Here is a 24,075-nt window from a genome sequence, read left to right on the forward strand (position 1 = left end):
CCCAAATAAGAATACAGTATGATAACTTTGAGTACAGGAGTGCATAATACATGGATATCGTTGATATCTTATAGAAACAACCAACTGTTTTACTAGGATCAGACATTAATTTGGTGGTGTGAAAATTCCAAGAAAGATTCTCTTTGAACCAAACACCAAGAAATTTCTGGTTTGAAACTCGTTTTAGTTCAGTATGCTCGTAGAAAATTTTCAGAGTAATACTTTCTACTGTATTAATAGGATGAAAATAATGTAGTTTGTCTATGATAAATTAAGGCCTAGCCTATTGGTCAATAACCAGTTAACTAGCTTTCTTAAATATGCATTTGCCGTAGCCTCCATTTGGGACAAGTAGTGGGATGAAAAAAATATATTCGTATCGTCCGCGCACATGACTGGATTATGCGATTCGGATACGCTAGCGATATCATTTATGTATACAAAAAACAATAACGGTCCTAATATTGATCCTTGTGGAACACCATGCTGAATTGCCAATTTCTGTGAAGGTACGCCATTACCCTGAACATACTGCAATCTGTTATTTAGCTAGCTCTTAACAAGTCACATGCAATACCACAGATGACATAGCTGTTAAGCTTGCGTAGCAGGGTGTTGTGATGAACGCACTCGGATGGGCGTTTTGGAAATCTAAGAAAAGGCCAAGAGTGTACTGTTTCATTTCGATATTCCTAATATTTCTTTCTTTTACTATTAACAGCGCCTGCTCTGTTGATTTGCCAAAATTGAAGACAGGGCGTGTTGGCATAGCATATTAAAGGTTGGATTGCGCAACATTTTGACGAGGCACACAGAAGAGAAACACATACCACAGAGCGCTCTGTGGTATGTTTCTCTTCCGTGTGTCTCGTCAAAATGTTGTGCCATCCAACCTCCAATCTGTCGATTTGTTGTTCATAAATCCATACTGCGAGGAAGCAATAACATTGTACTTATGGAAAAAATTTTCGAGACGAGTAATAATGACACCTTCAAAGACTCTTGATAAAACGGGTTGAACAGAGATGGGTCTATAATTAGATATGTCATTCTTTCCCCCACTTTTGTAAACTGGACACACGCGTGCTATCTTTAGCTGATCTGGGTTCACTTCGCTTACTAAAATACGATTTGCGATATAACACATGCTTCTGCATGCTAACACATGCAAGATACATGCTTCAAAGGTACGGCTAGTGTACCTTCATGCCCAGGTGAAACATTATTTTTTACCTTAAGAATTAATGAAGCTATTTCATGAGTAGTAGTTAGCATAAACGCAATATAGTTTTCTAAGGGAGTGATTAGATGAGAAAGTGCGTCTGGCACTGATGTGGTCACCGACGTACATATAGAATCTGCTAAATTAATGGAAAACTCATTGAAAGTGGTTGCGAGATCAGAGCCGTTAAGCTCACCATTGACTGTCATAATAGTAAGGGGCGGGTTCTGGATTACACTTATTAGTTGAAAAGGTAATTTCACGCCAAACTTTTCTACCGTCAGGCTGTGCTTTTGTAAACTGATCAATATAGTAAGTAGATTAAGCTACTATAATATCCTGGTTAAGTTTATTTCTGTATTTTTTAATTCAATGAGAGTGTTGGCATCACGGCTCTTGATAAACCGGTGATACAAATGGTTTTTCGTTTTAATTCTTTTGTATAGTTCTCGAGTCATGCAAGGCTTCTTAAACTTACGGCAAGGTTTACATTCTTTTAGTGGCAAGTCATCGCTGTAGCATAAAAGAAACTGTTTAACACATGCAGTATATTCTTTTCTTTATCGTACACATTATCCCAATGTGAACTTTAACCTAATGCTATGAACATACCGTGTTAGCATTAATTACTCTGTATAACCGTGGGACCTTCACATCTATGTCGTGCATGACAGACAGGAAGCAAAAGATTGGCAAATGATCGCTGTTGTCATGGGATGGGACACCAGAGAGAATGTTATTAGACACCAGATTTTTCATACATGCGTCTAGTAGACTACTTGTTTCAACAGTTACCCTTGTGGGTAAAGATATACAATTCCAGCAGGCAAAGGATGCAACGGTATTATTGAATTGCGTTGCACATGAATCGTCCGACAATAAGCTAATATTTATGTCACCCATAATAATAAATACGCATCCGGTAGCAGTAAGATCCAGCAGTAAGTTTTCTAGGAAGTAGTGCCGTTTGTTACCGGTAGGAGGTCTGTATATTGCAACGACCACTGCAATTTTAGTAGATACAGTAATGCATTCCACATTACAATCAACTACGCAAAATTCACCAATTACAGAATCTGTGTACAATTTATTTATACACAGCGAGACGAACAGCCTTGCAGTGAAGCCTTAATAACCCCTTATAAGCATAATTGTCAAAGTGGGGATGATCCTCAGGGAATGTTAGTCATGCTTCTGTAAACACGAAAAAATCAATCTTATGCGTTATGGAAGCAAAAAACAAGTTCAGATGGTCACCCTTGTGTTTGATACTTCAAGCATTAAAATGAATAGCACTGAGCCCTTTCTCTAGAGAGCCAAGCTTCGTTCTGAGGCCTTCAACATTATAGCCAGCACAGGTTGGCTCGCTGTTCATGGCGGTGCTAAAGTCCATGTTAGGAAACGAACCTTACCGAGTCACTTTTTCCAGATCATCATGATCAGTGATCCTCAGAGCATCAGTCAGGTAACTTTGACATGCGAGCTCCTTACCGCCTATGGTCCAGACATATTTCCATGGCACTAATTTCTTGCGTGAAATGGCCGCACCTGACAACTACTTATTAAACTGAGATTAATGCTCATTAACAACGACAGCCCCTCTATCCGAGGAACAAAGCATACTGTTATTAAGTCTCTGTTTCCTTGCCTTACAAAGGAACGTGTCCCTTTTTTCTCGTCGAACAAAACGAACTATAATGTTCGTCTCGTCCGAGTTCCGAGTGGGAATGCAATGCCATATATGGATGTCAAATTCACTGACTGGTTCGCCAACAGCTTCAATTTGCTTTATGACATCAAACGGCTCTGCATTCGCCTTCACACCCTTTACTTTTAAATTGTAGAGCCTCGTATACTGCAGTAGCTCTTCAACTTGTCGTGTCAAGCGCTTGTTCTCGCTCCTCAAAGCTTTATTACACTTAAGTTCGCTGATTTCCTTTCTCAGTGCCTTAAGCTCACAGGTGATCTTCTTCGTCTTATTGCAATCGTCGCTGCAGAATTACGCGCTATCTTTCCCAGAACAAAGTTCTAATCTCACTTCCCGCTTAAAATCGTCAAAACTATATATCATAAAAAGCCAACAAACAATGACACCAAGGACAACATAGGGGAAATTACTTGTACCTACTAACTGAATCAAAGACATGATAAATTAATGGAAATGAAAGTGGATGAAAGAACAACTTGCCGCAGGTGAGGAACGATCCCACGTCATCGCATTATGCGCGCGATGCTCTACCAATTGAGCTACCGCGGCACCATTATCCCATCAATTTTCTTGGATATTTATATTTTACTACTAGAACTAACCCTGGGAGTGTTAGCCAGCGCCACGAATCACAAACATTAGCGGCGGATGTGGAATAACCTTTATGTCACAAGAGTCATGAGTACGCGACCTTTCTGGGTGAAGGAAACTGGTCAATAAATCCACACATGTTACCTGAATGCATCAATGCTGCCGGATTCGGGACCCTCGTTATGTACGACGGTCTTACTTCTAGTCTTCGTCTCTGTCCCTTCGCGCTATAAACTAAAGATATGTCCCAGTTCCGATTCGCCCAACTTTCCATCCCTTTGCAAGTTGGTGAACTTGTAGCGATCAAGAGCACACGCGAGAGCAGCGCCACGTGGTAGAGAGATCGGAACTATATATGGCAACTTTCAGAGTATCGAACCGAAACTGAACCAGAAACCAAAAAAGAACTCAGTGCTCTTCCACTCTGTGAAGGATGACCTGTGAAGCGGTGTATCATCATCATCATCATTATCATCATCATCATCATCATCATCATCATCGTCCTCGTCGTCATCATCATCAGCCTGGCTACGCCCACTGCAGGGCTTCTCCAACTACCCCGGTCATGTGCTAATTCTGGCCATGTTGTCCCTGCAAACTTAATCTCATCCGTCCACGTAACTTTCTGCCGCCCCCTGCTACGCTTTCCTTCCCTTGGAATCCATTCCGTAACCCTTAATGACCATTGGTTATGTTCCCTCCTCATTACATGTCCCGCCCATGCCCATTTCTTTTCCTTGATTTCAACTAAGATGTCATTAACTCGCGTTTGTTCCCTCTCCCAATCTGCTCTTTTCTTATCCCTTAACGTTACTCACACCATTCTTCTTTCCATAGCTCGTTGCATCGTCCTCAATTTAAGTAGAAGCCTTTTCGTAAGCCTCTAGGTTTCTGCCCCGTAGGTGAGTACTGGTAAAACACAGCTGTTATGCACCTTTCTCTTGAGGGATAATGACAACCTGCTGTTCATGATCTGAGAATGTCTGCCAAACGCACCCCAGCCCATTCTTATTCTTCTGATTATTTCAGACTCGTGAACCGGATTCGCGGTCACTGCCTGCCCTAAGTAGATGTATTTCCTTACCACTTCCAGTGCCTCGCTACCTATCGTAAACTGCTGTTCTCTTCCGAGACTGTTAAACATTGCTTTAGTTTTATGCAGATTAATTTTTAGAGCTAGACTTCTACTTTGCCTCTCCAGGTCAGTGAGCATGCATTGCAATTGGTCCCCTGAGTTACTAAGCAAGGCAATATCATCAGCGAATCGCAAGTTACTAAGGTATTCTCCATTAACTCTTATCCCCAATTCTTCGTAATCCAGGTCTCTGGATACCTCCTCTAAACACGCTGTGAATAGCATTGGAGGGATCGTATCTCCCTGCATGACGCCTTTCATTACTGGGATTTTGTTGCTTTTTTTACGGAGGACTACGGTGGCTGTGGACACATTATAGATATATTTCAGTATTTTTACATACGGCTCGTCTACACCCTGATTCCGTAATTGCTGCGTGACTGCTGAGGTGTCGTCTGAATCAAACACTTTCTCCTAATCAATGAAAGGTATATATATAAATATTGCTTATATTCCACACATTTCTCTATCACCTGATTTATAGTGTGCATATGGTCTATTGTTGAGTAACCTTTACGAAATTATTCCTGCTCCTTTGGTTGACAGAAGTCTAAGGTGTTCCTGATTCTATTTGCGATTATGTCAGTAAATATATTGTAGGCAACGGACAGCAAGCTGACTGGTCTATAATTTTTCAAGTTTTTGGCGTCCCCTTTCTTATGGGTTGTCGGGCCCTTGGGCCCTCTCTGCAGCGCGCACGGGGGAGGCCTTTGAAACGCGCGCCACAGCGGCACTCGTCGCATGGAGCATGCGCACCGATCGCGTATAGTGGGAACTCGCGCGGGGAATGCCGGGAAGGCGGCTGCGCGATAAGAAGGCAGCTGAGACGGCACTCGGGGCTTTTTGCGGGGCGCGGGCCTGGGGAGGCGCTGGTGGGGCGTGGCCCGTCTAGGTTTCTTTCCGAGCGTGCTGCAGAGCAGGGGGAAAAGCGTCTTTGTATTGTGTCTGCATGAAAGAGTGCTCTTTTTGTTCGTTTTTGAGACTATCTGCGCGCCTGGTTCGGTGCTTGCTTGCTTTCTGCGCTTTATGCATTCTGTTAGCGCCCGAAAGATTGTGTTGGCTGATGGTTTGTAGCGGCCGTTCTTTCGTCGCTCCCTTTGGCTTGCATATTTTGTTGCCTCGCTGTTTTGCTGCTTGCTTCTTTGCTTTTGCTGCTTTTTGCTGCTTTGCTTCTTTGCTGCTTGCGTCTTTGCTTTGTTCTTTTCTGCTATTGGCCGCGAGGCTGCGGTAATTTTGAGTGTTAGATTCTATCGTAAATTAAAGCGGTCTTTGTTCCTTGCGCCTTTCGTCCTTTGTCGTGCTGGTCGCGGCTCGCGGACCCCCTGAGCGAAGGCGAGGGGCCTTCAGGGTTAAGATTATGTTGGCGTTCTTCCAAAATTCTGGTACGCTCGAGATCAGGAGGCATTGCTTATACAGGGAAGGCCAGTTCTTCTAGAACAATCTGCCCACCATCCTTCAACAAATCAGCTGTTACTTGATCCTCCCCAGCTGCCTTCCCCCTTTGCATAGCTCCCAAGGCTTTCTTTGCTTCTTCCGGTGTTACTTGTGGGATTTCAAATTCCTCTAGACTATTCCCTTTTCCATTAACGTCGTTTGTATCACTGGTACTGTATAAATCCCTATAGAACCCCTCAGCCACTTGAACTGTCTTATCTGTATTACAAATGACATTGTAATCAGATGTACTCTTAACGCGTACATCTGATTCTTGCCTATTCCTAGTTTCTTCACTGCTTTTAGGCTTCCTCCGTTCCTGAGAGCATGCTCAATTCTGTTCATATTATACTTCCTTATGTAAGTTATCTTACATTTGTTGATTAGCTTCGAAAATTCTGCCAGTTCTATTCTATCTGTAGGGTTAGAGGCTTCCAAACATTGGCGTTTCTTAATCAGATCTTTCGTCTCCTGCGATAGCTTACCGGTATCCTGTTTAACGAAGTTACCACCGACTTCTGTGTACGCGGGCCCCTTAATGGCAAACTGCACATCTGCCGGGGGTCCGCCCGTTATTGTAGTATCTTTGGGATCGGCTCACGTATATATGGGAAACGTTTAGCGCTTGCCTCACTTCCGCCGCGTCTCGGCCCGGCATTGTACTATCTTCGGGATTTTTTTCCACACGCGGGCGCGATAGTGGGGAAAGTAGCCCTTAAGAGCTCCGCTGTAAAAACGTTATCCTTGCGCCAACCTGCATTGAAAAGGAACTTTACTACTTAAAAAATAAATATAACGGTTTAAGTACAAGTTTGTCACTTTCTCCGAAGCGTTCCTTGCTTCCATTTTTGTGCACTTGCTTTCTGTATTAGCTTAACCATGCTACCACATTTGTATATGTACACCAGCTTGCTGTCATCTTAGAAGTGGTAGCACCGTTATGGTGGCATGAATGTGGCCCATCTGTAGGTAGAGGTCCTATAATACAATCGTGAACGTTTGAAATTGGGGACATATACACAGTGACTGGAATGAAGAAGCGCTTCTTAGATGGGTGGTCGAAAAAAAGATTACATTCGTAAAAAAAGTCGCATGACGGCGGAAATGCATGCTGCTCGCCAAGCGTTGCCGATCAAATGAAGAACGCCCTGCCGCTTCCTCGTAGCCAGTCACTATGTAGGCGACCTTGTTCACCGAACGCACGCGTGAGAGCAGCACAATACCATTGCGCAAACGCTCCTTCACGTGCCTTTCTTCATATTTCGCGGGCTTTCTTTGCAACCCGGAAAAAAATGACTTCGTGAGACGTATCGTAAAGGAAACAACTCGATCGGTGGTTTCTGAAGGTGCTCTGCAAATCTGCGCGTAATACGTGGGATCCTCCGCCAATAATTAAAAAGTTGGGTATTTAAACAAAATTAATTAGTGAATTATGACGTAAACAACTTGCCTGGGTTACTATAGGCTATAGCGAATAGTATGCGTTCGGTTCAATTCCCTTTCGACGCACCTTTCATTTTTAAATTCTTGGCTCAAGTTATGCACTTTTAGGCAAAGTTACACACTTTGGGTTGTATCTCTGCCACACAATAACTGTCATCTGCCTTGCTTGAGTTTCCTTTCTTGAAAACGCCGCGCCCGCTACTTTCCTGTCAGGAATGCTATGTCATGTTGATAACGCGCATGCCGTTCGTTACTGTAAGTACCGGCCTCGCCACGCTAAAAAAAAAGGAACTACGGACAAGACAGATGACGATTATTGTTGTGTGGCAAAAGGGTGTAATTTTGCTTGAGAGTTTGTGGGACACCCTGTATACACTATAAAAAATTTGACACCCTTGGGGTGTATCTGCCACACAAGAATCGTCATCTGCCTTGCTTGTGTTTCCTTTTTTGAAAACGCTGCGCCCGCTACTTCCCTGTTGACAATACTATTTCATGGTGATAACGGCGCATGCCGTTCGTTACTGGGAAGTACCGGGCTCGCAGCGTTAAAGAAAGGAAATGCCGATGAGACAGATGACGTTTATCGTTGTATGGCAAGATACGACTCAAAGGGTGTAAACTTTTCTTATACACTCCTAATATGGTTGCACCCTTTGGGGTGTATATTTGTCCCACAACAATAATCATCTGCCTTGCTTGCGTTTCCTTTCTTGAAAACTCGGCGCTCGCTGCTTTCCTGTCGAGAAAGCTCCATCACGCTGATAACACGCAAGCCGTTCGTGACTGGAAAGTACCGGGCTCGCAGCGTTAAAGAAAGGAAACGCGGGCAGCACGGATGACGATTCTTGTTGTGGGACAAGATACGCCCCAAAGGGTGTAAATATTTCTAAGAGTGTTTAGTCGGGGGCACCTCTCGGTTTGCTTGCCAGGCGCGATCAACCAGATAACGTAGCAATGTCGCGCGCTCCTCGGTCCACTGACGGCAGCGGCTATCTATCGGCGGTAAGAAGCTACTTCAAGAGATCAAAGGTCTTATCTCCCGTTGGTATAACAACCGGCCCTCTTAGAAAAATTTACACCCTTTGGAGCGTATCTTGTCCCACAACAATAATCGCCATCCGCGTTGCCCGCGTTTCCTTCCTTTATCGCTGCGAGCCCGGCACTTTCCAGTCACGAACGGCATGCGCGTTATCAGTGTGACGCAGCATTCTCGACAGGAAAGTAGCGAGCACCGAGTTTTCAGGAAAGGAAACGCAAGCAAGGCAGATGACGATTATTGTTGTGGGACAAATATACACCCCAAAGGGTGCAACCGTTTTAAGAGTGGGCGCTTCGCGGGAAATCCTAGATGATTGAGTGACGCGGTGAGAGCAGGTAACCGGCGAAGAGGAAAGGGCGCCTATCATGTGCTTCCGACAATAGCGGCTGTAAACATCTGAGAGGGGGCGCAGCAGAAAGAGCGCCCGTCTGTCATTGATTTCTCACGAAGCGCCCGTTCCTATAGCAACGGTAGATAAAGCATTTTCTGTCCTCCAGTTGCATCGTCCCGCCATTAGATACCGCTGCCGTTACAAGACGGACGAGCACGCGTCATTGCTGCTTTATCTGGTCGATCGCGCGTCGCTATTGTCCTTATATATTATATATTGTATGTATTATATTGTATATATTATTATATTATATTATATTATATTATATTATATATCTCACCCCGTGCCAGATGTCAAAGGCTTAATTTTGCTGATGCCTAATTGCAAGTTGAACAATTGAACACCACCTGTTATACTAAAAGCACGAAGATGTAGACAGTGCTTACCCAGATTCAACAAAATAACAGCCCTTCCTTTGGGATCTTTCTTTCGAGACACTGTAACTAGCTTGTGCTCACGGCAAATGGTGTCGAAGAAAACAGAATCTGGATCCAGCCTGTCAAATATTTCGGGGCAGTCGCTTCGTACTTTGAAGTAGTTCTTGACGTTCTTGAACGAGCATTCGACGTTGTAATTTCGAGCTCGCAGAAACTTGACGAGAAAATCATCGTTTGTGGGGCAACGGAGTTGGGTTTCACCTGAAATTCAAAGAAGCACGTTAAAGAAATGCAAACCGGAAACGCATTGCCTTCTTTTTGCACAACTAGAAGTATTCTGAACGCTTTTAAGTTCGTTCTATTGTTTCCCTAATACTAACATTATCTTTGTTCAAGAAGTGGTTGGCGTCTGTATTGACTGATAGATGTGCAAATGTTTGTGCTCCTTTTAATGTGCTTAATGGGCTCTTTTAAAATGTTCTATTTTTTGATAGGTGTGCAAATCTCTCAGGAAAACATAGCAGAAATATGTATAGTTACAACTTCTCTAAATCTCGAAAGTCAATAGAAAGACTGGTCCCTCTTCCGTTGTCCCACTCAAACGTTACGACCGAGAGGTAGGGCTGTCAGTTTCCGTTTATTTCGTTCTGCGTCTTACCTATGCTGCGTTGTTTAGCCGAAACCAGACGCCGTAGCGTCTGGTCGTGCAGGACATATCTTGGAGGACACCTTATTTGATATATGGAATCTGATGCCTCTTGGTATTGCACAACCGACAATATTATTACACAACCGGTATTACACAACCGAGCTGAAATGAACAATAGAAGCTGAGTTGGCTCCAGTGCACACACTTTGCAGCCCCAAGGACGTGTCTGTATGAAAAAAATTGGCAGTGGCTTAGCTCGTCTATGCCCGGTTATAGGTAGCGAAAACTAAGGCCTTGGTTAATCTTGATTGCAAGCCCAGGTTAGTCTGGTTGTCTAGCTATGTTGCGGCGTTTAGCCAGTCTATCGGCGGGCTGTTCGTGTTTCTTGGGCGATTCGTTTCCTCTTTATCTCGTTCCGATGTCGATTCCAGGCCTCCTCCTGCTTATCAGAATTCCCATTCATACTGCCGCGTCAACTGTGGTTGCTGCGCACGCGACCTCTCTTTTTCAGTCCTCCCACATGTCATCAGGCACGCGACGAAGCTGGCGAAGCCAGAGGAGGCGAGCGCAACGAAGAGGAATGCGGTGTGACGTCATGTGCCTTCTCGGAGCACCGCCACGGCAAAATCGCAAGTTCACGGCCAGTAAAGCTATCGCTTTATTATCCGCGGCGAGGCGCGCGTTGGTGACGCCATTTGCCTCATCGGAGCACCGCCATGGCGAAATCCCATGTTCGCGGCCAGTAAAGCATGCGCTTTAAAACAAGCTCCAAACCACCCCCCGGGCATCAGCTATGGGTCTTTAAGATATGGACTCACCTGCAATGAGTTCGCGCAGTTGTAGCGTGGCGTCTTGCTTCGTGTTTGTCATTTCTTTCAAACTACTGGTTGTGCCGTACTGGAGAGTGTAAGATGCATCAGTAGAAGCACTCTTCTTGATTTCCTTCATCGTACTGTAATGCAAGAAAACTGCATTTGTCATAGTTCATGTGGCAAGAGCCGTAGTAAGCCGCACGTAGTACTCTTGCAGGAAACACTAGCAGCGTCATGCTGCCTGGCTACCGGCTTGTGGTAAAGCACGAAGAACGAAGAGGAGTGGGTTACGGATAAGCAAAAAGGCAACGTACGTCGTTCCTGACCTAAGGCTGGCGTAGAGCAAGGTTGAACCAGCTATTATAGAAATCCCCGGCCCGGTGGGCAGAGAGAGTATCTTTGTCCTGAACGTGTACAGCTGTCCCAAGGATCTGAGGCAACGCTTCAAATCACTCGTCTCCAAAGCAGCACAGCTTGCTAGAGGTGTCCCCCTGGTTGTGGCGGGTGGCTTGAACGCATCGTATCATACGTATCATGCGTGCGGCTACCCGTATGACAGCTGCAAGGGGGAGGACCTATGGAGAGAGGCGATGAACATGGACCTGATGTTGGTCACGGACCCTGCCTTTCATACCAGGCGCAGTACGTTGTCTAGCAGAGACACGACTCCAGACCTCACGTTCGTCAGGGGAGTGGTGGAGGTGAAATGGACGAACCTTAACATAGACTTCGGCGGCAATCACTACGTCTTGGCCACCGTCCTTGAGTGCGCCACCAAGAAGGTTAGCACGGACCTCCCTGTGGCAAAGTTGGACAGCAGGCTGGCCCACCTAGTCGAGGCCAAGCAATTCCTTCTGGTCAGGTGGAAGGTACGTCGGCTCAATCAAAGGCTCCGGAGGAAGATTACCGAGGTCAATAAAAGCATCGAAGAGCACTGCAAGGTCCTTCCCAGACAGCAGTGGGACGAAGTATGTAACTCCATTGACGGCCAGATGCGGAGCGGGGGGTCCTGAAACATCCGGAAACACCCGCTGGACGAGACCAACACCAAGTCGAACCACTGGAGCACGCTGGAAAGAGTGCTGCAGGGGGCTAGGTAAGAATCCTCGGACGAGGAGGTGATGACAAGGTTGACCGAGAAGTATTTGCCGGTAGCCTATGGTCCGGGGTACCCTGTCCTAGAATATGAAGGCGTCGCGAATCTGGAACTGTATGCGGAGATTGGTGTCGAGGAGATTCGGCGGACCCTGGACGATTTAAACGGCGGGTTGGCCCCGGGTCCGGATATATTTATCAACAAGGCATTGAGGAAATTGGATGACAAGTCGGTTAGTACCTGACGGACATCATCAACCAGATGTGGAAAGACGGAATAGTACCGAGATGTGGACTAACTTCGCACTAACGTCGTGCGTTAGTAAGGTGGCCGAACACGCAATCTTAAACAGGGTCACGCAATAGCTGGAAGACCGGAACATTTAACCGTACAATATGATAGGCTTTCGGCCTGGACTGTCAACGCAGGATGCCATAAAGCTTAAAGATCAAGTCATTGACCGCAACACGAGGAATAATAGAGCCATAGACGGATAAGACTTGGAGAAGGCCTTTGATAACGTTCTCATCTCCCGTATTAAGCCAAATCTCTAGCCTCGAGATCGGCAAGCACTTCCACAACTGTACAAGATCGTTCTTTGCGGACAGAGAGGCCACTCTCAGGGTGCGAGACCTCGTTTCGGACTCGGTTAGGCTGGGTTGCAGACGGACGCCACAAGGGTCTGTCATATCCCCAACATTCCATAACCTTGCCATGATTGGTCTGTCGAGGAGACTCTATGAAGTCGACGGTATCAATCACACAATATATGCAGACGAAGTCACCATTTAGTGTACTGGAGGTAGTAACGGACGAGTGGAGGCTGCGTTGCAGCAAGCCATCAAGATCATGGAAGAATTACTCAAGCCGACCGGTCTTCGGTGTTTACGGCGGAAATAAGAGCTACTCTACAGACCCAGACGAAGGGGCCAAAACGGAAGGGTTGGAAGCCGGTAGAGGACGTGGACATCACTCTACGAACAAATGACGGTGGTGTCATCCCCAGGGTGGTCTTCCTCCGGGTCCTGGCTATGACGATCGAATCGAGCGGCTCCAATAATCTGACAGTGTCTAAACTAGTCAAGAAAAGGGATAATGCCATCAGACTCATACGGAGAGTTGTCAACCGGCAGCAGGGTCTTGAAGAGGACAATCTCGGGAGACTGGTGCACGCGTTTGTGATGAGTAATTTCACCTACGTGGCCGCCATGCACAATTGGCAAAGGTCGGAGAGGGACAAGCTCAACACATTGATCAGGAAGACTATCAAGAGGGCCCTCGTGCTACCCATGTACACAAGCTCGAAGAGACTGATGCGTTTTGGCATGCGCAAGACGCTGGAAGATATTGCGGAAGCGTAGGAGAGGGCCCATTACGCTAGGCTGTCTGTCCGCCACTCAAGCGGGTAGGAGCATCCTGCGAGAGCAGGGGGTTCTTCCGGCGGGAATCGAGTCTCGCTTTTGTGGTCTCCCTCGGGAATAGCGGAAACGCATCGTCATCGCCTCAATTCCAAACAACGTTCATTCTGAACATAACGTGGGTCGGATACGAGCTAGGGCCAAGGCTCTCCTCGTCGGAGCTCAGACACAGGCTTGGGATTGCCCGTTTGTCGATGCTGCCCGGTACCCAGATGGGACGTCGTTCGTAGCGTTGGGCATTGATGACGATGGGAAAATCGCCAACTATACGATGGTTCGAGCGAAGTCGGCCGAGGTGGCGGAACAGGGGGCGACAGCCATGACGCTGCTGGACTACAGAAGGACCACGATCTACAGCGATTCGAGGACGGCTGTCCGAGCGTTCGCCAAGGGCACAATTACGAAGCATGTCCTGCGGATTCTGCGGGACAAGGATATCAAGTTCCACAAGATTATCTAGTTCGCCGCACACAGGGGCAGATCGAGGGTGCCCCGCCAAACCTCAACAAGTCGGCCCATAGAGCTGCGCGAGGATTTGTCAACCGCGTAGCCACCTGGTGGCGCGGCGCTGAGGGTATGGACCAATCGGGACACTCCCTCCTCATATAACGAACTTACCAAACATTTTTACATGGGACAGAGACGGCATCCTCCACCACATAGGAAACTAGACAGACCACAGGCTTTAACCCTCAGGGTACTCCAAGTCGGGGCATACCCTAACCCCGCACTGTTACGCAGAATCTATCCAGAGATACAGTCGACCAATATTTGTGAGCTATGCTAAGACGTAGCTACTTTAGAACATAGGCTCAGGCGGTGCCCCGCGTTACGTAATGGTGACAGCGTCGCGTCGTCCAAATGGGAGGCTGCTCTAAGCAGCCTCGATGTTGATGCACAGGGCTGTCCATCGGGGGCGCGATGCAGCGGAGAGGCTCAGCCTTTATGTACCCACGTGGGAGCGGCTCGCTATATGCCGACGCGTGTTCCGAAGGACCATAAGAAAGTTTTACCATACCATACCAATAAGTGTCAATATCGAGTGTACGATTTTGGCATACGCTACTCGGCTTCTGGAAAGCTTAATGGTTGTTGTTCCCGTTCCGCGGCGTCAGTGGCACAGAGTCACAGTGTGGATTGGTCATGAAGTGAGCGGTTTCCACAAAATGTGTAGAAGTTTAGAAAGAAAAAGAAACAGTTTTAGTAGCGAAAGAGGTATTACTGCTCGGTATACAAAGAGGAATGGTCATGATGCTAGAGTGAATGAAAAAATAGATAAATAATTATCATAAATTTACTTTTTAGGAGGACAGCCGATGGGTGTCATGAACAAAGCTTTTCATAGCATTGGAAACGTTCTGTTGGCTGTATCCCAAGCCGAAAGCGTCAAATAAAAGCAAGATGGGGACATCCATGCTGAGGCCAAGCTTGCCTATTAGGACCTTTGAGCAACCATCTTCTTATTGAAGGAAATCGTCGACAAGCAAGGAGAAAATGATGAGTTGTTTCCAGTTGACCGCAGTGTGTACAGAAAAGAGATGCCGTGAGACCAGCCATCTGTGTACAGAAATGTAAATTTGGTGTGCGGCGGCGTAACCTCGTTATGTAAACACATTTTCTTCGCGATTTGTCATCTCGTTATTTAGTCTGTCTGTTCATGCCTTCTAAAGTTCTTCCATTTCTGTTGTGCCCATTTCTGGGGTAGTTGTCAGCTAAATACTTACCGCCTTCTTCTCCCTGTTGCATTTGTGCGCGGATTTTTGAACCAGACAGACATCATAATAATAACTTGAATATCACCCAAGTGGCTTCTGATCCGCGAGCGTGGATGACCTCGAGCCCTCACGTTCCTAGGTGCGTGTGTTAAATTGACACAATAAACACGGGGCACATGCGCGTGTACCGTCACAGGTTGACAATAGAAGACAGAATAAAACAGATTTTTATGGGAAGTGTGCGGAACAGAGGACGCTGCAAGGTTTCCACTATCTTAGCATTTGCTATAAAGAAATAATGACGTGTACAATTGCAACGCGAGTCACCGCAGAAGCGTAGGGGTAGCCGAAAACAAGAAATGTTTGGTGAAGTTGCACATATCCTTTCAAGAACGGGTTCACTTGTTTCGGTGCGTGTTTGTGTGCGTGTGTGTGCGTGCATGCGCGTGCGTGTCCCGGTCCGCTCCCCATTACTCTGCAGGAAGCCGACCTAGCAGACGCACCAAACACTGCGAAAGAAGGCGTACAATGTTTCGCTTTAAGAATAGAATTATGTGCTTGAAGGCGTATTTTTGTTGCGCTGAGGATGTTAAGGTACCGTCTGTTGTTTAACTGTGGAAGGTTACCATTCTGCAGTGGCTCATATCCAGTGCGGAGGATTAGCCAAGATACGGCCACACACCCTGAGGCACATACTGAATAACTAAACCATAATAAATGATGTAAAGCAAAGAAGTTGCAGAAGATAATGCGCTATTCCATTAGGAATGGAGGCCCGTCAAACAGAGGCCCGTCAGCCGATATTACATGCACTTATTCTAACAACTTCAATGGTCAGCATAAAAGGTTTATATAAGCCCTTTGGCTCGTACTTGCATTCGGAGCCCATGTAAACTTCGTATATATACAGGTCGTCTTTTATATTTAGCTGTACCAAATTTTATAAATTCGAGAAATATAAATCACGTTAACGTTATCTTTACCATACGAGTGTGCGGATTGGCGGCCTCTAGATACAGAGAAATTTCCGCACTTTCGTGCGCAATTAGAGAAGTAACGCTAATTAACTTTCTACTTACCAATAATAGGTGGCTACTGCAAGTAAATACTTTGGGGCCTGTCGTCGACACTACATACCCCAACGATCAAATTTTGAATAGCGGAGTTCATGTGGGAGCTGCGCGAACTATTAGCTCCCCTTGGCAGGCTCCTTGAAACCGAAACCGGTTGGAAAAAAGAGCGTCTGTGTCGTCGGTGTCGCCGCCCCCCGCCTCTCGCGACGTCTCCGAGTTCACCGCCGATCATATCCCGCGAGCTGCTTGCGTTATCTCCTTGCTGTCTGCGGCGTTGGCCTAGCGCTTCAATGCCAGCTGGCCGCCAAATTTACTTAGTTATTTCGTTGGGCCCCACGTTGGCGCTGTAGCGCCAACCCCTATCTTTGGGCTGTTAGATAATGCATGCACGGCTACATATCAGTCTCTAGCGTCGACTGCGATCGACACAGCTCGGAATGGCTTCCCTGGTCGACACTAGACTGTCAGTTAAAGAAAAAATTGACATGGTGATTGCTTATTTGACTATGAACAGAAACGCTCGTCTAGCGGTGCAACACAATTACGCCCGCCATCCAGGTCAGCGCGTTCCTGCGCACACATCGTTTATTAGCGTGTTCCTCTTTCCTGCAACTGGATCGCTAATGACACAGTGAACACCGAAAGAATATATGTGATAAGCAGAGAGTTCGAAGAAGTCATACTCGGATAGTTTGGGACAAAGCCCGAAACGAGCACGCGAGAAGTTGCGAAGTCTTGCGAAGCAAACATCACAACCGTGTGGAGAGTCCTCGTGAAGCATCGACTGTACCCATTTTATGTGAGCCTGCACCAAGAACTAAGAGACACGGACTTCTTGAGACGCCCAGATTTTTGCAATCGGGCGCCGATTCAACTTGACGGAGATCCAGATTTCCCCAAGAAAATAGTTTGGACAGCCCAGTTATGTCGAAATTCAATTGTGAACCTTCACAATGCGCATTGTTGGGCAAATTTAAATATTCACTGGCTCTGTAAGCACAACCACCAAGTGCGGTAGTCTGTCCACGTGGAGTGCGGGATTTAGTGACAAAGTTATTGGGCCGTATATTTTTTTGATGACACACCCTGTGGGAAACTCGTTATACACCGGGTGAATACTGAAAGAAGTCGTAGGAGAATTCATCGCTGGACTGCCTCTGATCCTCTTGAAAGACACCTGGCACCAACACGTCGACGCTTCTCCGCATTCCTCTTGTATAGTGCTGTGTCGTGCCTTCACAGCCCTTTCCCTCTGCAAGGGATAGGACGGAATGGAACCGTTCTTTGACCGGAACGCTCTCCAGGCCTTTCCCCTCTAGATTTGTTCCTCTTGGAATGTGAACGCCACTGAACCCGCTGCTGTGGAAGGCATCAAAGCAAGAATCATTGCTGCATGTGCTGCAGTTCAACCTGCAATGCTCAAGCGAGTCTTGGATTCCATGAAAGACAGGTTGATGATGTGTGTTGCCACGAATGCCCATCATTTTGAGCAGTTCCTTTAGGCATGTAACGCGCGCGCGCGCGCGCGTGTGTGTGTGCGTGTGTGTGTGTGTGCGTGCGTGTGCGTGCGTGTGTGTGTGTGTGTGTGTGTGTGTGCGTGTGCGTGCGTGCGTGTGTGTGTGTGTGTGTGTGTGTGTGTGTGTGTGTGTGTGTGTGTGTGTGTGTGTGTGTGTGTGTGTGTGTGCGTGTGTGTGTGTGTGTGTGTGCGTGTGAGTGTGTGTGTGAAATACGTATACGTCAGCTAACAAGTAGGTTGCTGAGCTGTGGTTTCCAGGAATAAAGCTGTATTGAGTGCACTCAACTCCCGTCACATTGAGCAGGCTGTCTTTGCTGCACTTGTAGTATTCCTTTAATTTTTATTTCCCCTTCACTCAGTAAGTTCTGTTCATATGTGTTTTAGTTACGTGTTTTTATTTACACAACTCGCACGCGCGCGTTTGAGACAGCTTTTCTGGAGAAAGTGAATTTGACCAAACGTAGTTCTCATGCACAAGCCTTAAATGGCATTTCGTCCTTGAAAGTGGAGATGTGGTGCCCAGTGGAATGGCGAAGTAAATTTTCCGGCCCGCTGGCATTGAAGCGCTAGGCCAACGCCACAGGCAGCAAGGAGAGGTCGGAAGCTGCTCGGGGGGTCTGACGGGCGGTGACTTCGGTGTCGTGACATCCTCTACACCGACGCTCTTTTTCCAGCCAGTTTCAGTTTCGAGGTGCCTGCCAAGGGCTACTAATTGTTCGCTTAGCTCCCGCATCAATTCCGCTATACAATATTTGATCGCTGGTATAGGTAGTGTCGAGGACGGGCCCCAAAGTAATCATTTACTATAGCCACTTATTGTCAATAATTAGAAAGTTTATTAGTGTAACTTCGTTAATTGCGCTCGTAAGTGTAGAAATTGTTCTGTATCTAGAGGCCACCAATTCGTACACTCGATTGGTAAAAAAAAACGTTTCCGTGATTTATATTTTTGTAATTTTAAAGGTTTGGCGCAGCTTGAGAAGAAACGCCCTGGGTCTCGGCAAACATATCTGGGGAGATACCGAAGATCCACGCCCAAACGCGGCGACGTTGGCAACAAAAGCTTAGCTTTGATAATTCGGAGTGCGTAGGAAGCTTTGCACAAAACAGATGAACAGAGCCAACATAACCTTACGCGTGCTGCGGTCGCTAATATATGTAATGACGCTCGATGCACGCACTACTTAGCGGATCACTCTTCTTATACAATCCGTAGTCATATCATGATGAAAGAAAACCGTGTCTACCGTATTCCTTTAAAAAGCAATAAACAAATCATTCGAGAGTTTCTATCATGGTTACAGGAAAATACACATACCGTCAATACTCTTTGTCTCCTGCTCACTACACGTTGTCCTCTTGGCACAGTTGAAGTTTCTCGACTCGTGGGACAAAGTTTCGCCAACGACAGTCACTAATATTTCCGTGAGCCGACGCCTTGCCCCATCAGAATGGCGTATTCGCTTCTTGGCGTTTAAGGCGTCGAGCCGTGTCGACTAACTGCGAAGTCGGCGATCCCATATAGATGTTAACGCGCAATATACTCTAGCGTTGTGGCCTTGAAGGCGGGCCCTCCCTCCCCGCTCCCTCTCAACCTCCTAAAACCTGCTCACTTCTTTAGCTTCGTCTTGCTGTCCGCAGTTATAGTAAATGGTATCTGGTTCATTTACACAAGGAGAGAAGCTCGTGGTCGCAGACGGGTTGCTCCGACCTTGAGTGATCCGTTCCTAACGCGGAAGCAGAACCTAACCACGGGCGACGCATAAAGACTTCAACGGAATATTACTCGAGGCACCATATTCTGCTTTTCTTTGGAACACCATATTCTTTAAGGCCAGCGCGTGCAACTGAACGAAGAGCAGCACTCACAATGCAGCAACAAATGTTTCGTGCGTACCTGATCGGCGCGAACAGCGGTAGATGGTGCAGAACTGCTGCAGTTACGTCGGCTGCCAACGCGGAGTTGTATAGGCCCGGCAACGTGGCTTTCTCTCAACTCGTTGTTGTTGTTGTGCGGCCATTTTCCTCACCCGCCTACGTTGTTGCGCTAGACCCTCTCTTTCTCTCTCTCTCTATCTCTCTCTCTATCTCTCTCCCACCGCTTCTCCTTGCTTGAGCTCACGCTCAAGGCCCTAGGTGCGGAAATTACCTTCGAATGCATTTTTACGTGCCAATGTATAATAGCCGGCAGGCAAATGAGGCTAGTGGTTACGTTCAAGCGAAGCTGAGCAATTTACACGTGTGTTCGGGCGCGCGCACTCGCGTGCTGAGTGTGTTGTCGCCATTCTCGTCACATCCGTGTTTATGCAAACACGAAAAGCACTTTCGATTATCTTCGGGCGATCGCATCTATATGCCCGATTTCTAGATCATAAACTCTAATGTTCGAGGTCTATGCTAACGTTAACAATGTGACCACAAACGTCAGCGGACACGACGAGACTAATAACGAAGTCTAAAACAGCTCAGCGATGAGGTTTCCTCAGACCTTGTAGTGAGTTCGCAACGTTTGCAGTGCATGTGTATACCAGCATATTGGTGGTGATGCAATTCTAGGATCGAGCAGTCGTCCTCGGCTACCTTTCTTTTATGTTGTTGTTGTTGTTGTTGTTGTTGCTGCTGCTGCTGCTGCTGCTGCTGCTGTTGTTGTTGTTGGAGAAGGTAAGGATCTTACGGGCTTCCCGTATCAGAAAACATAATCGTTGGTATTACAACCTGCTTTCTTCAGCCATGATGCACTATTCCAAGAAATGCTGACGTTATAGAAAAATGATAGTGTTTTTTTGACATAAAGAGACAAAGATTTCTAAGCTTTCAGATATAAATTAACATGGTAAAGTTTATCATGAATTGGCTGCCTACACAATCGTATGCTGCTGACGGATTCCTGATGGACAAATTGTATCAGCAGCTGCTCACAAGAGAACTTAAATCGCACTAAGCTATGTCATTTCCGAACCACTCCAGAATGTGTCATTTGCAGCCGAGTATACGAAGTGATGATCACATCATTTGCACCTCGTTAAACGTGTGTTTTAAAGAGTGCGTGTAATCTGGCATGCATGTTGGTTGTGGACGCATATTTCACATATTTCTGCATCACTCCATCACTTCCCTCTCGCTACTTTTTGCCTCTGTTGGTGGTGTAGCTCAGACGCCCGCGACGATGCAAGATGGTGATGGTTCCCACGGCAACACCCTCTTCCTTCTCTCCCACTTTCGAAGCCTCCTTTTTGTGTGCGAATAATCAATAATATATTCAATCAATCAATCAATCAATCAATCAATCAACCTGAATAGGTCATGTGTTACGTGCGTGTCCAGCGAAAGTCTCCTCGAATATGAAGGCCGATCGAGATGAGAAGCGTAGCAGTCACAAATTACAGATGTCACTGCCTCGTATTCCACCTCGTATTCATCCTCGTATTCCACAAACAAAACACACACACGCACACACAAGAGACGCTTTATGCACATGAAATAAGCATGTTGCCATTAAAATATATATTGTGCTTATCTTCTTCATTTTGTAAGTTTGAACAGTTTTGCCTTTAATTGCCGGGCTCACGTAGCGTGATTCGACCTGTTAAGCTGAAGCCATCTTTCGAGATATCCGCGTCCTAAATGTGCAAGAGAATGCATTGGCGTCACGGTTAAGATCATCCGCAACTCCTTGAATCACGTTTTTGGCATACGTTTATTAGAGCGACAATATATTTCCTAGCACATTTTAATGCCATATATCTCGAAACTGGCGGTGTGTGGATTTAGGCATTCTTCTAAGCAGGCTTGATATCACTACTGGTCGACCTCAATTTCGCCCCTGAAGCGTGGACACCTAGAGTAAATCATTAAGAAGTTGATTAGTGCACTTTATTTAATTTGTCACTTGGATGCAGGGCGCTTTTTTGTGCAAGTAACGTCCGCCTCTTCAAGCATGGGTGCAAAACATGGGTGCAATGTTTTTGAAACGTTATAGCTTATACATAATGACGCGTGTATTCTGTGCAGAAGACAACGACGGTGGGGGAATTAACGGACTCCGTCTAGTGGGTACCCCCCATGGTTTCTCAGTGGCTATGGTGTTAGGCTGCTGAGCACGAGGTCGCGGGATCGAATCCCGGCCATGGCGGCCTCATTTCGATGGGGGCGAAATGCGAAAACACCCGTGTACTTAGATTTAGGTGCACATTAAATTACCCCAGGTGGCCAAAATTTTCGGAGTTCTCCAAAACGGCGTGCCTCATAATCAGGAAGTGGTTTTGGCACATAAAGCCCCATAACTTAACTCTAGTGGGTGGCTGAGATTGAGCGAGGTTGAAGAAGAGGTGCCTCTGTTATGTTATGGATGTTGATGTTATGGTATGAGCCATACCATACATGAGGCCATCATCATCTTCTGTTTGTTTTTGAACAGGTTGTCCTGTTGTTCTTAAAAAACGTGTCCCTGTCTTCTGTCCGCGTTGTACCGCGACACTGGTGGAGTTGCGGGGAACTGAGCTCGCCTGGTGCTCCGGAGTCCTTCTGGGAGTCGCATGCCTGTGTGCGGCATTATAGCTCTGGTATTGTAAACAGGAGTGCAGCCTCCGTGATTGCAAAGGACGCATACGACGTGGATTCGTGCTTCTATACTCGTTCAGCAGTGGCGTTCTTCCCGCGGAGCGATAACTTTCAGTATTTACTGAATCCTACAGCGGGCGCCTCTATAGTTACCTTAAATAATTATCCGTTAGAAACTTCTAATTTTCACAATTTCTGATTCTCCCTTGAGACGTCAGAGAAAGTTTTCACGTGTCCTGATTTCGTTGAAGATGTGCTGGACTTACTACGCAAGTCCAAACGACTTTCACTCACCGCTTAAGAAAGAAAAGAAGTATTGTAATTTCATTATTATCTGCTGGCTTAGGCTGCACGCATGTCAGTGGGTTGTGAAAACCCATTTCAAAACTGTTAACAATAAATCGAACAATATTCAATATGACTGAAGCTTCTTAAACAAATATTTCTGGTTCCAATATATATATTTCCTTTCGTATTTTTTTTTTACAGAAATCCCGCGGGATTGATAGCAAATCCTTGGTTCAGTAGAGAAACATTGAAAATGTGTAGACCATTCAGCTTTCTACAAGCAAAAACACCAGCAGACTTCCGATTTCGTCATCTTTAATATTCTGTACAGAAATAAAAGGCTCCTTGGTCGATTGGTTGATCGGCTGATTGATTGATTTATCGATTAATTCAAGTTTAGTGGCAATGTTAAAGATGGTCCGCTAAAGCTAGCGGCAAGAAACACGATTCAGAGCACAACAGTCGGGCAAATAGAGCATGTCTAAATTTACACATTTTTCTTTTCCTCTGTATTTGGTCACGTTCTGATCAATCCATTTTGGTAAATGTACGCACTCGCTCGTGGATACCTGGCCTCCAGAAATGAGGCATCATTCTTACACATTGACACGCATAAAAAAAACGCGTGTTGCATAATTAGTTAAAGCATGTGAAATATCTTTGGCCAACTGCAACCGATGATACTCTGGGCTCGCCAAAGTAACCGCGCTAGGCCGCAAACGTCAGTTGCAGCAGGAAAAAAATTTATATGGGAATGACGTCTAGTTACAGAGCACGAAATACTCGGAGGCGCTGTCGGGCAAGCGTCAGCCAAGCTCGTACCGACTTACGCATTTCTAGTCCACATCGCACAGCTTCAACGAACACTCGCCTTGATCATGGACAAACAAAGAAATTAAACGAAATAAATAAATAAATATGGCTCAGAAGAACTATATAATTGTTAGTAACTATATGGCTTGTTTGCACTTTAAAAATATTTGTCAAATAAATAAGGTTCTCTGTAACGGGGTAATGGACTCAATGGTTAAAGATTGGGACGGTTACTTTACGAGCTTTTATAGGTAAACACCTAGAAGGTACTTTGACCAGATCTTCACTGTGGTCACTCGACACCGGAAAACCAACGGAATGCCAGCTGGCACCTCGCCGCGAGTATATACACCGGAAACACGTCCCGCATGCCTTACCGCTATTTTCACAAGTTTCTCCTGCAGACGTGGTCGAGACTGAACGACGCTCCTCTGCAGTCACCCCGCTAGAAATGGTGAAACGAGCCACTCGCAGAGTCTAGCCGAAAGGCGTGCGAGCAGCTTCTTATCGTGTATCGTATGCCGGGCAAATGTTTTTTTTTTTTAGTCGTCTCTCTCGCCATGAGCTCCGCCGATCTCACTGCGCGGTTCCAGACCTCGGAAGCCGTTGTTACGATTATTGAATGTTATCCGTTATCGGTAAAGCTCTACACTCTGCGAAGTGAAGGAAGAGCTCGAGGCCCGTTTTTAAATATGGGGCGTATTATACGTGTGCGTAACTCGCAGGCTCCCGTCCCAGCGTGTATACCACGCAGTAGCCCAAGAAGAAATGGCCTGAATGATATCGGAAATG

At 46.2% G+C, this 24,075-nt stretch overlaps 1 protein-coding gene across 4 annotated transcripts in view; it reads right to left on the minus strand.

Moving 5' to 3' along the window:
* LOC142579369 (alpha-tocopherol transfer protein-like) overlaps positions 1-23,720 on the minus strand; it is a 29,957-nt gene extending 6,237 nt beyond the window's left edge. Inside the window, exons 1-3 of one of the 4 annotated variants that reach the window (XM_075689482.1) lie at positions 23,661-23,720; positions 10,811-10,944; positions 9,353-9,604 (exon numbers count right to left, since the gene is read on the minus strand). In XM_075689482.1, coding sequence (XP_075545597.1) covers positions 9,353-9,604; positions 10,811-10,940 — 382 coding nt within the window. In that variant the 5' untranslated portion in view covers positions 10,941-10,944; positions 23,661-23,720. Of the gene's footprint in view, positions 1-9,352; positions 9,605-10,810; positions 10,945-18,940; positions 19,445-19,519; positions 19,655-23,660 lie in introns of those variants that run through there. The other 3 variants (XM_075689481.1, XM_075689483.1, XM_075689480.1) reach the window with 3 other exon arrangements.
* Positions 23,721-24,075: the final 355 nt, after the last annotated feature.

The sequence above is a fragment of the Dermacentor variabilis genome, chromosome 4, assembly GCF_050947875.1.
Source record: "Dermacentor variabilis isolate Ectoservices chromosome 4, ASM5094787v1, whole genome shotgun sequence".
In the NCBI taxonomy this organism is placed as follows: domain Eukaryota; kingdom Metazoa; phylum Arthropoda; class Arachnida; order Ixodida; family Ixodidae; genus Dermacentor; species Dermacentor variabilis.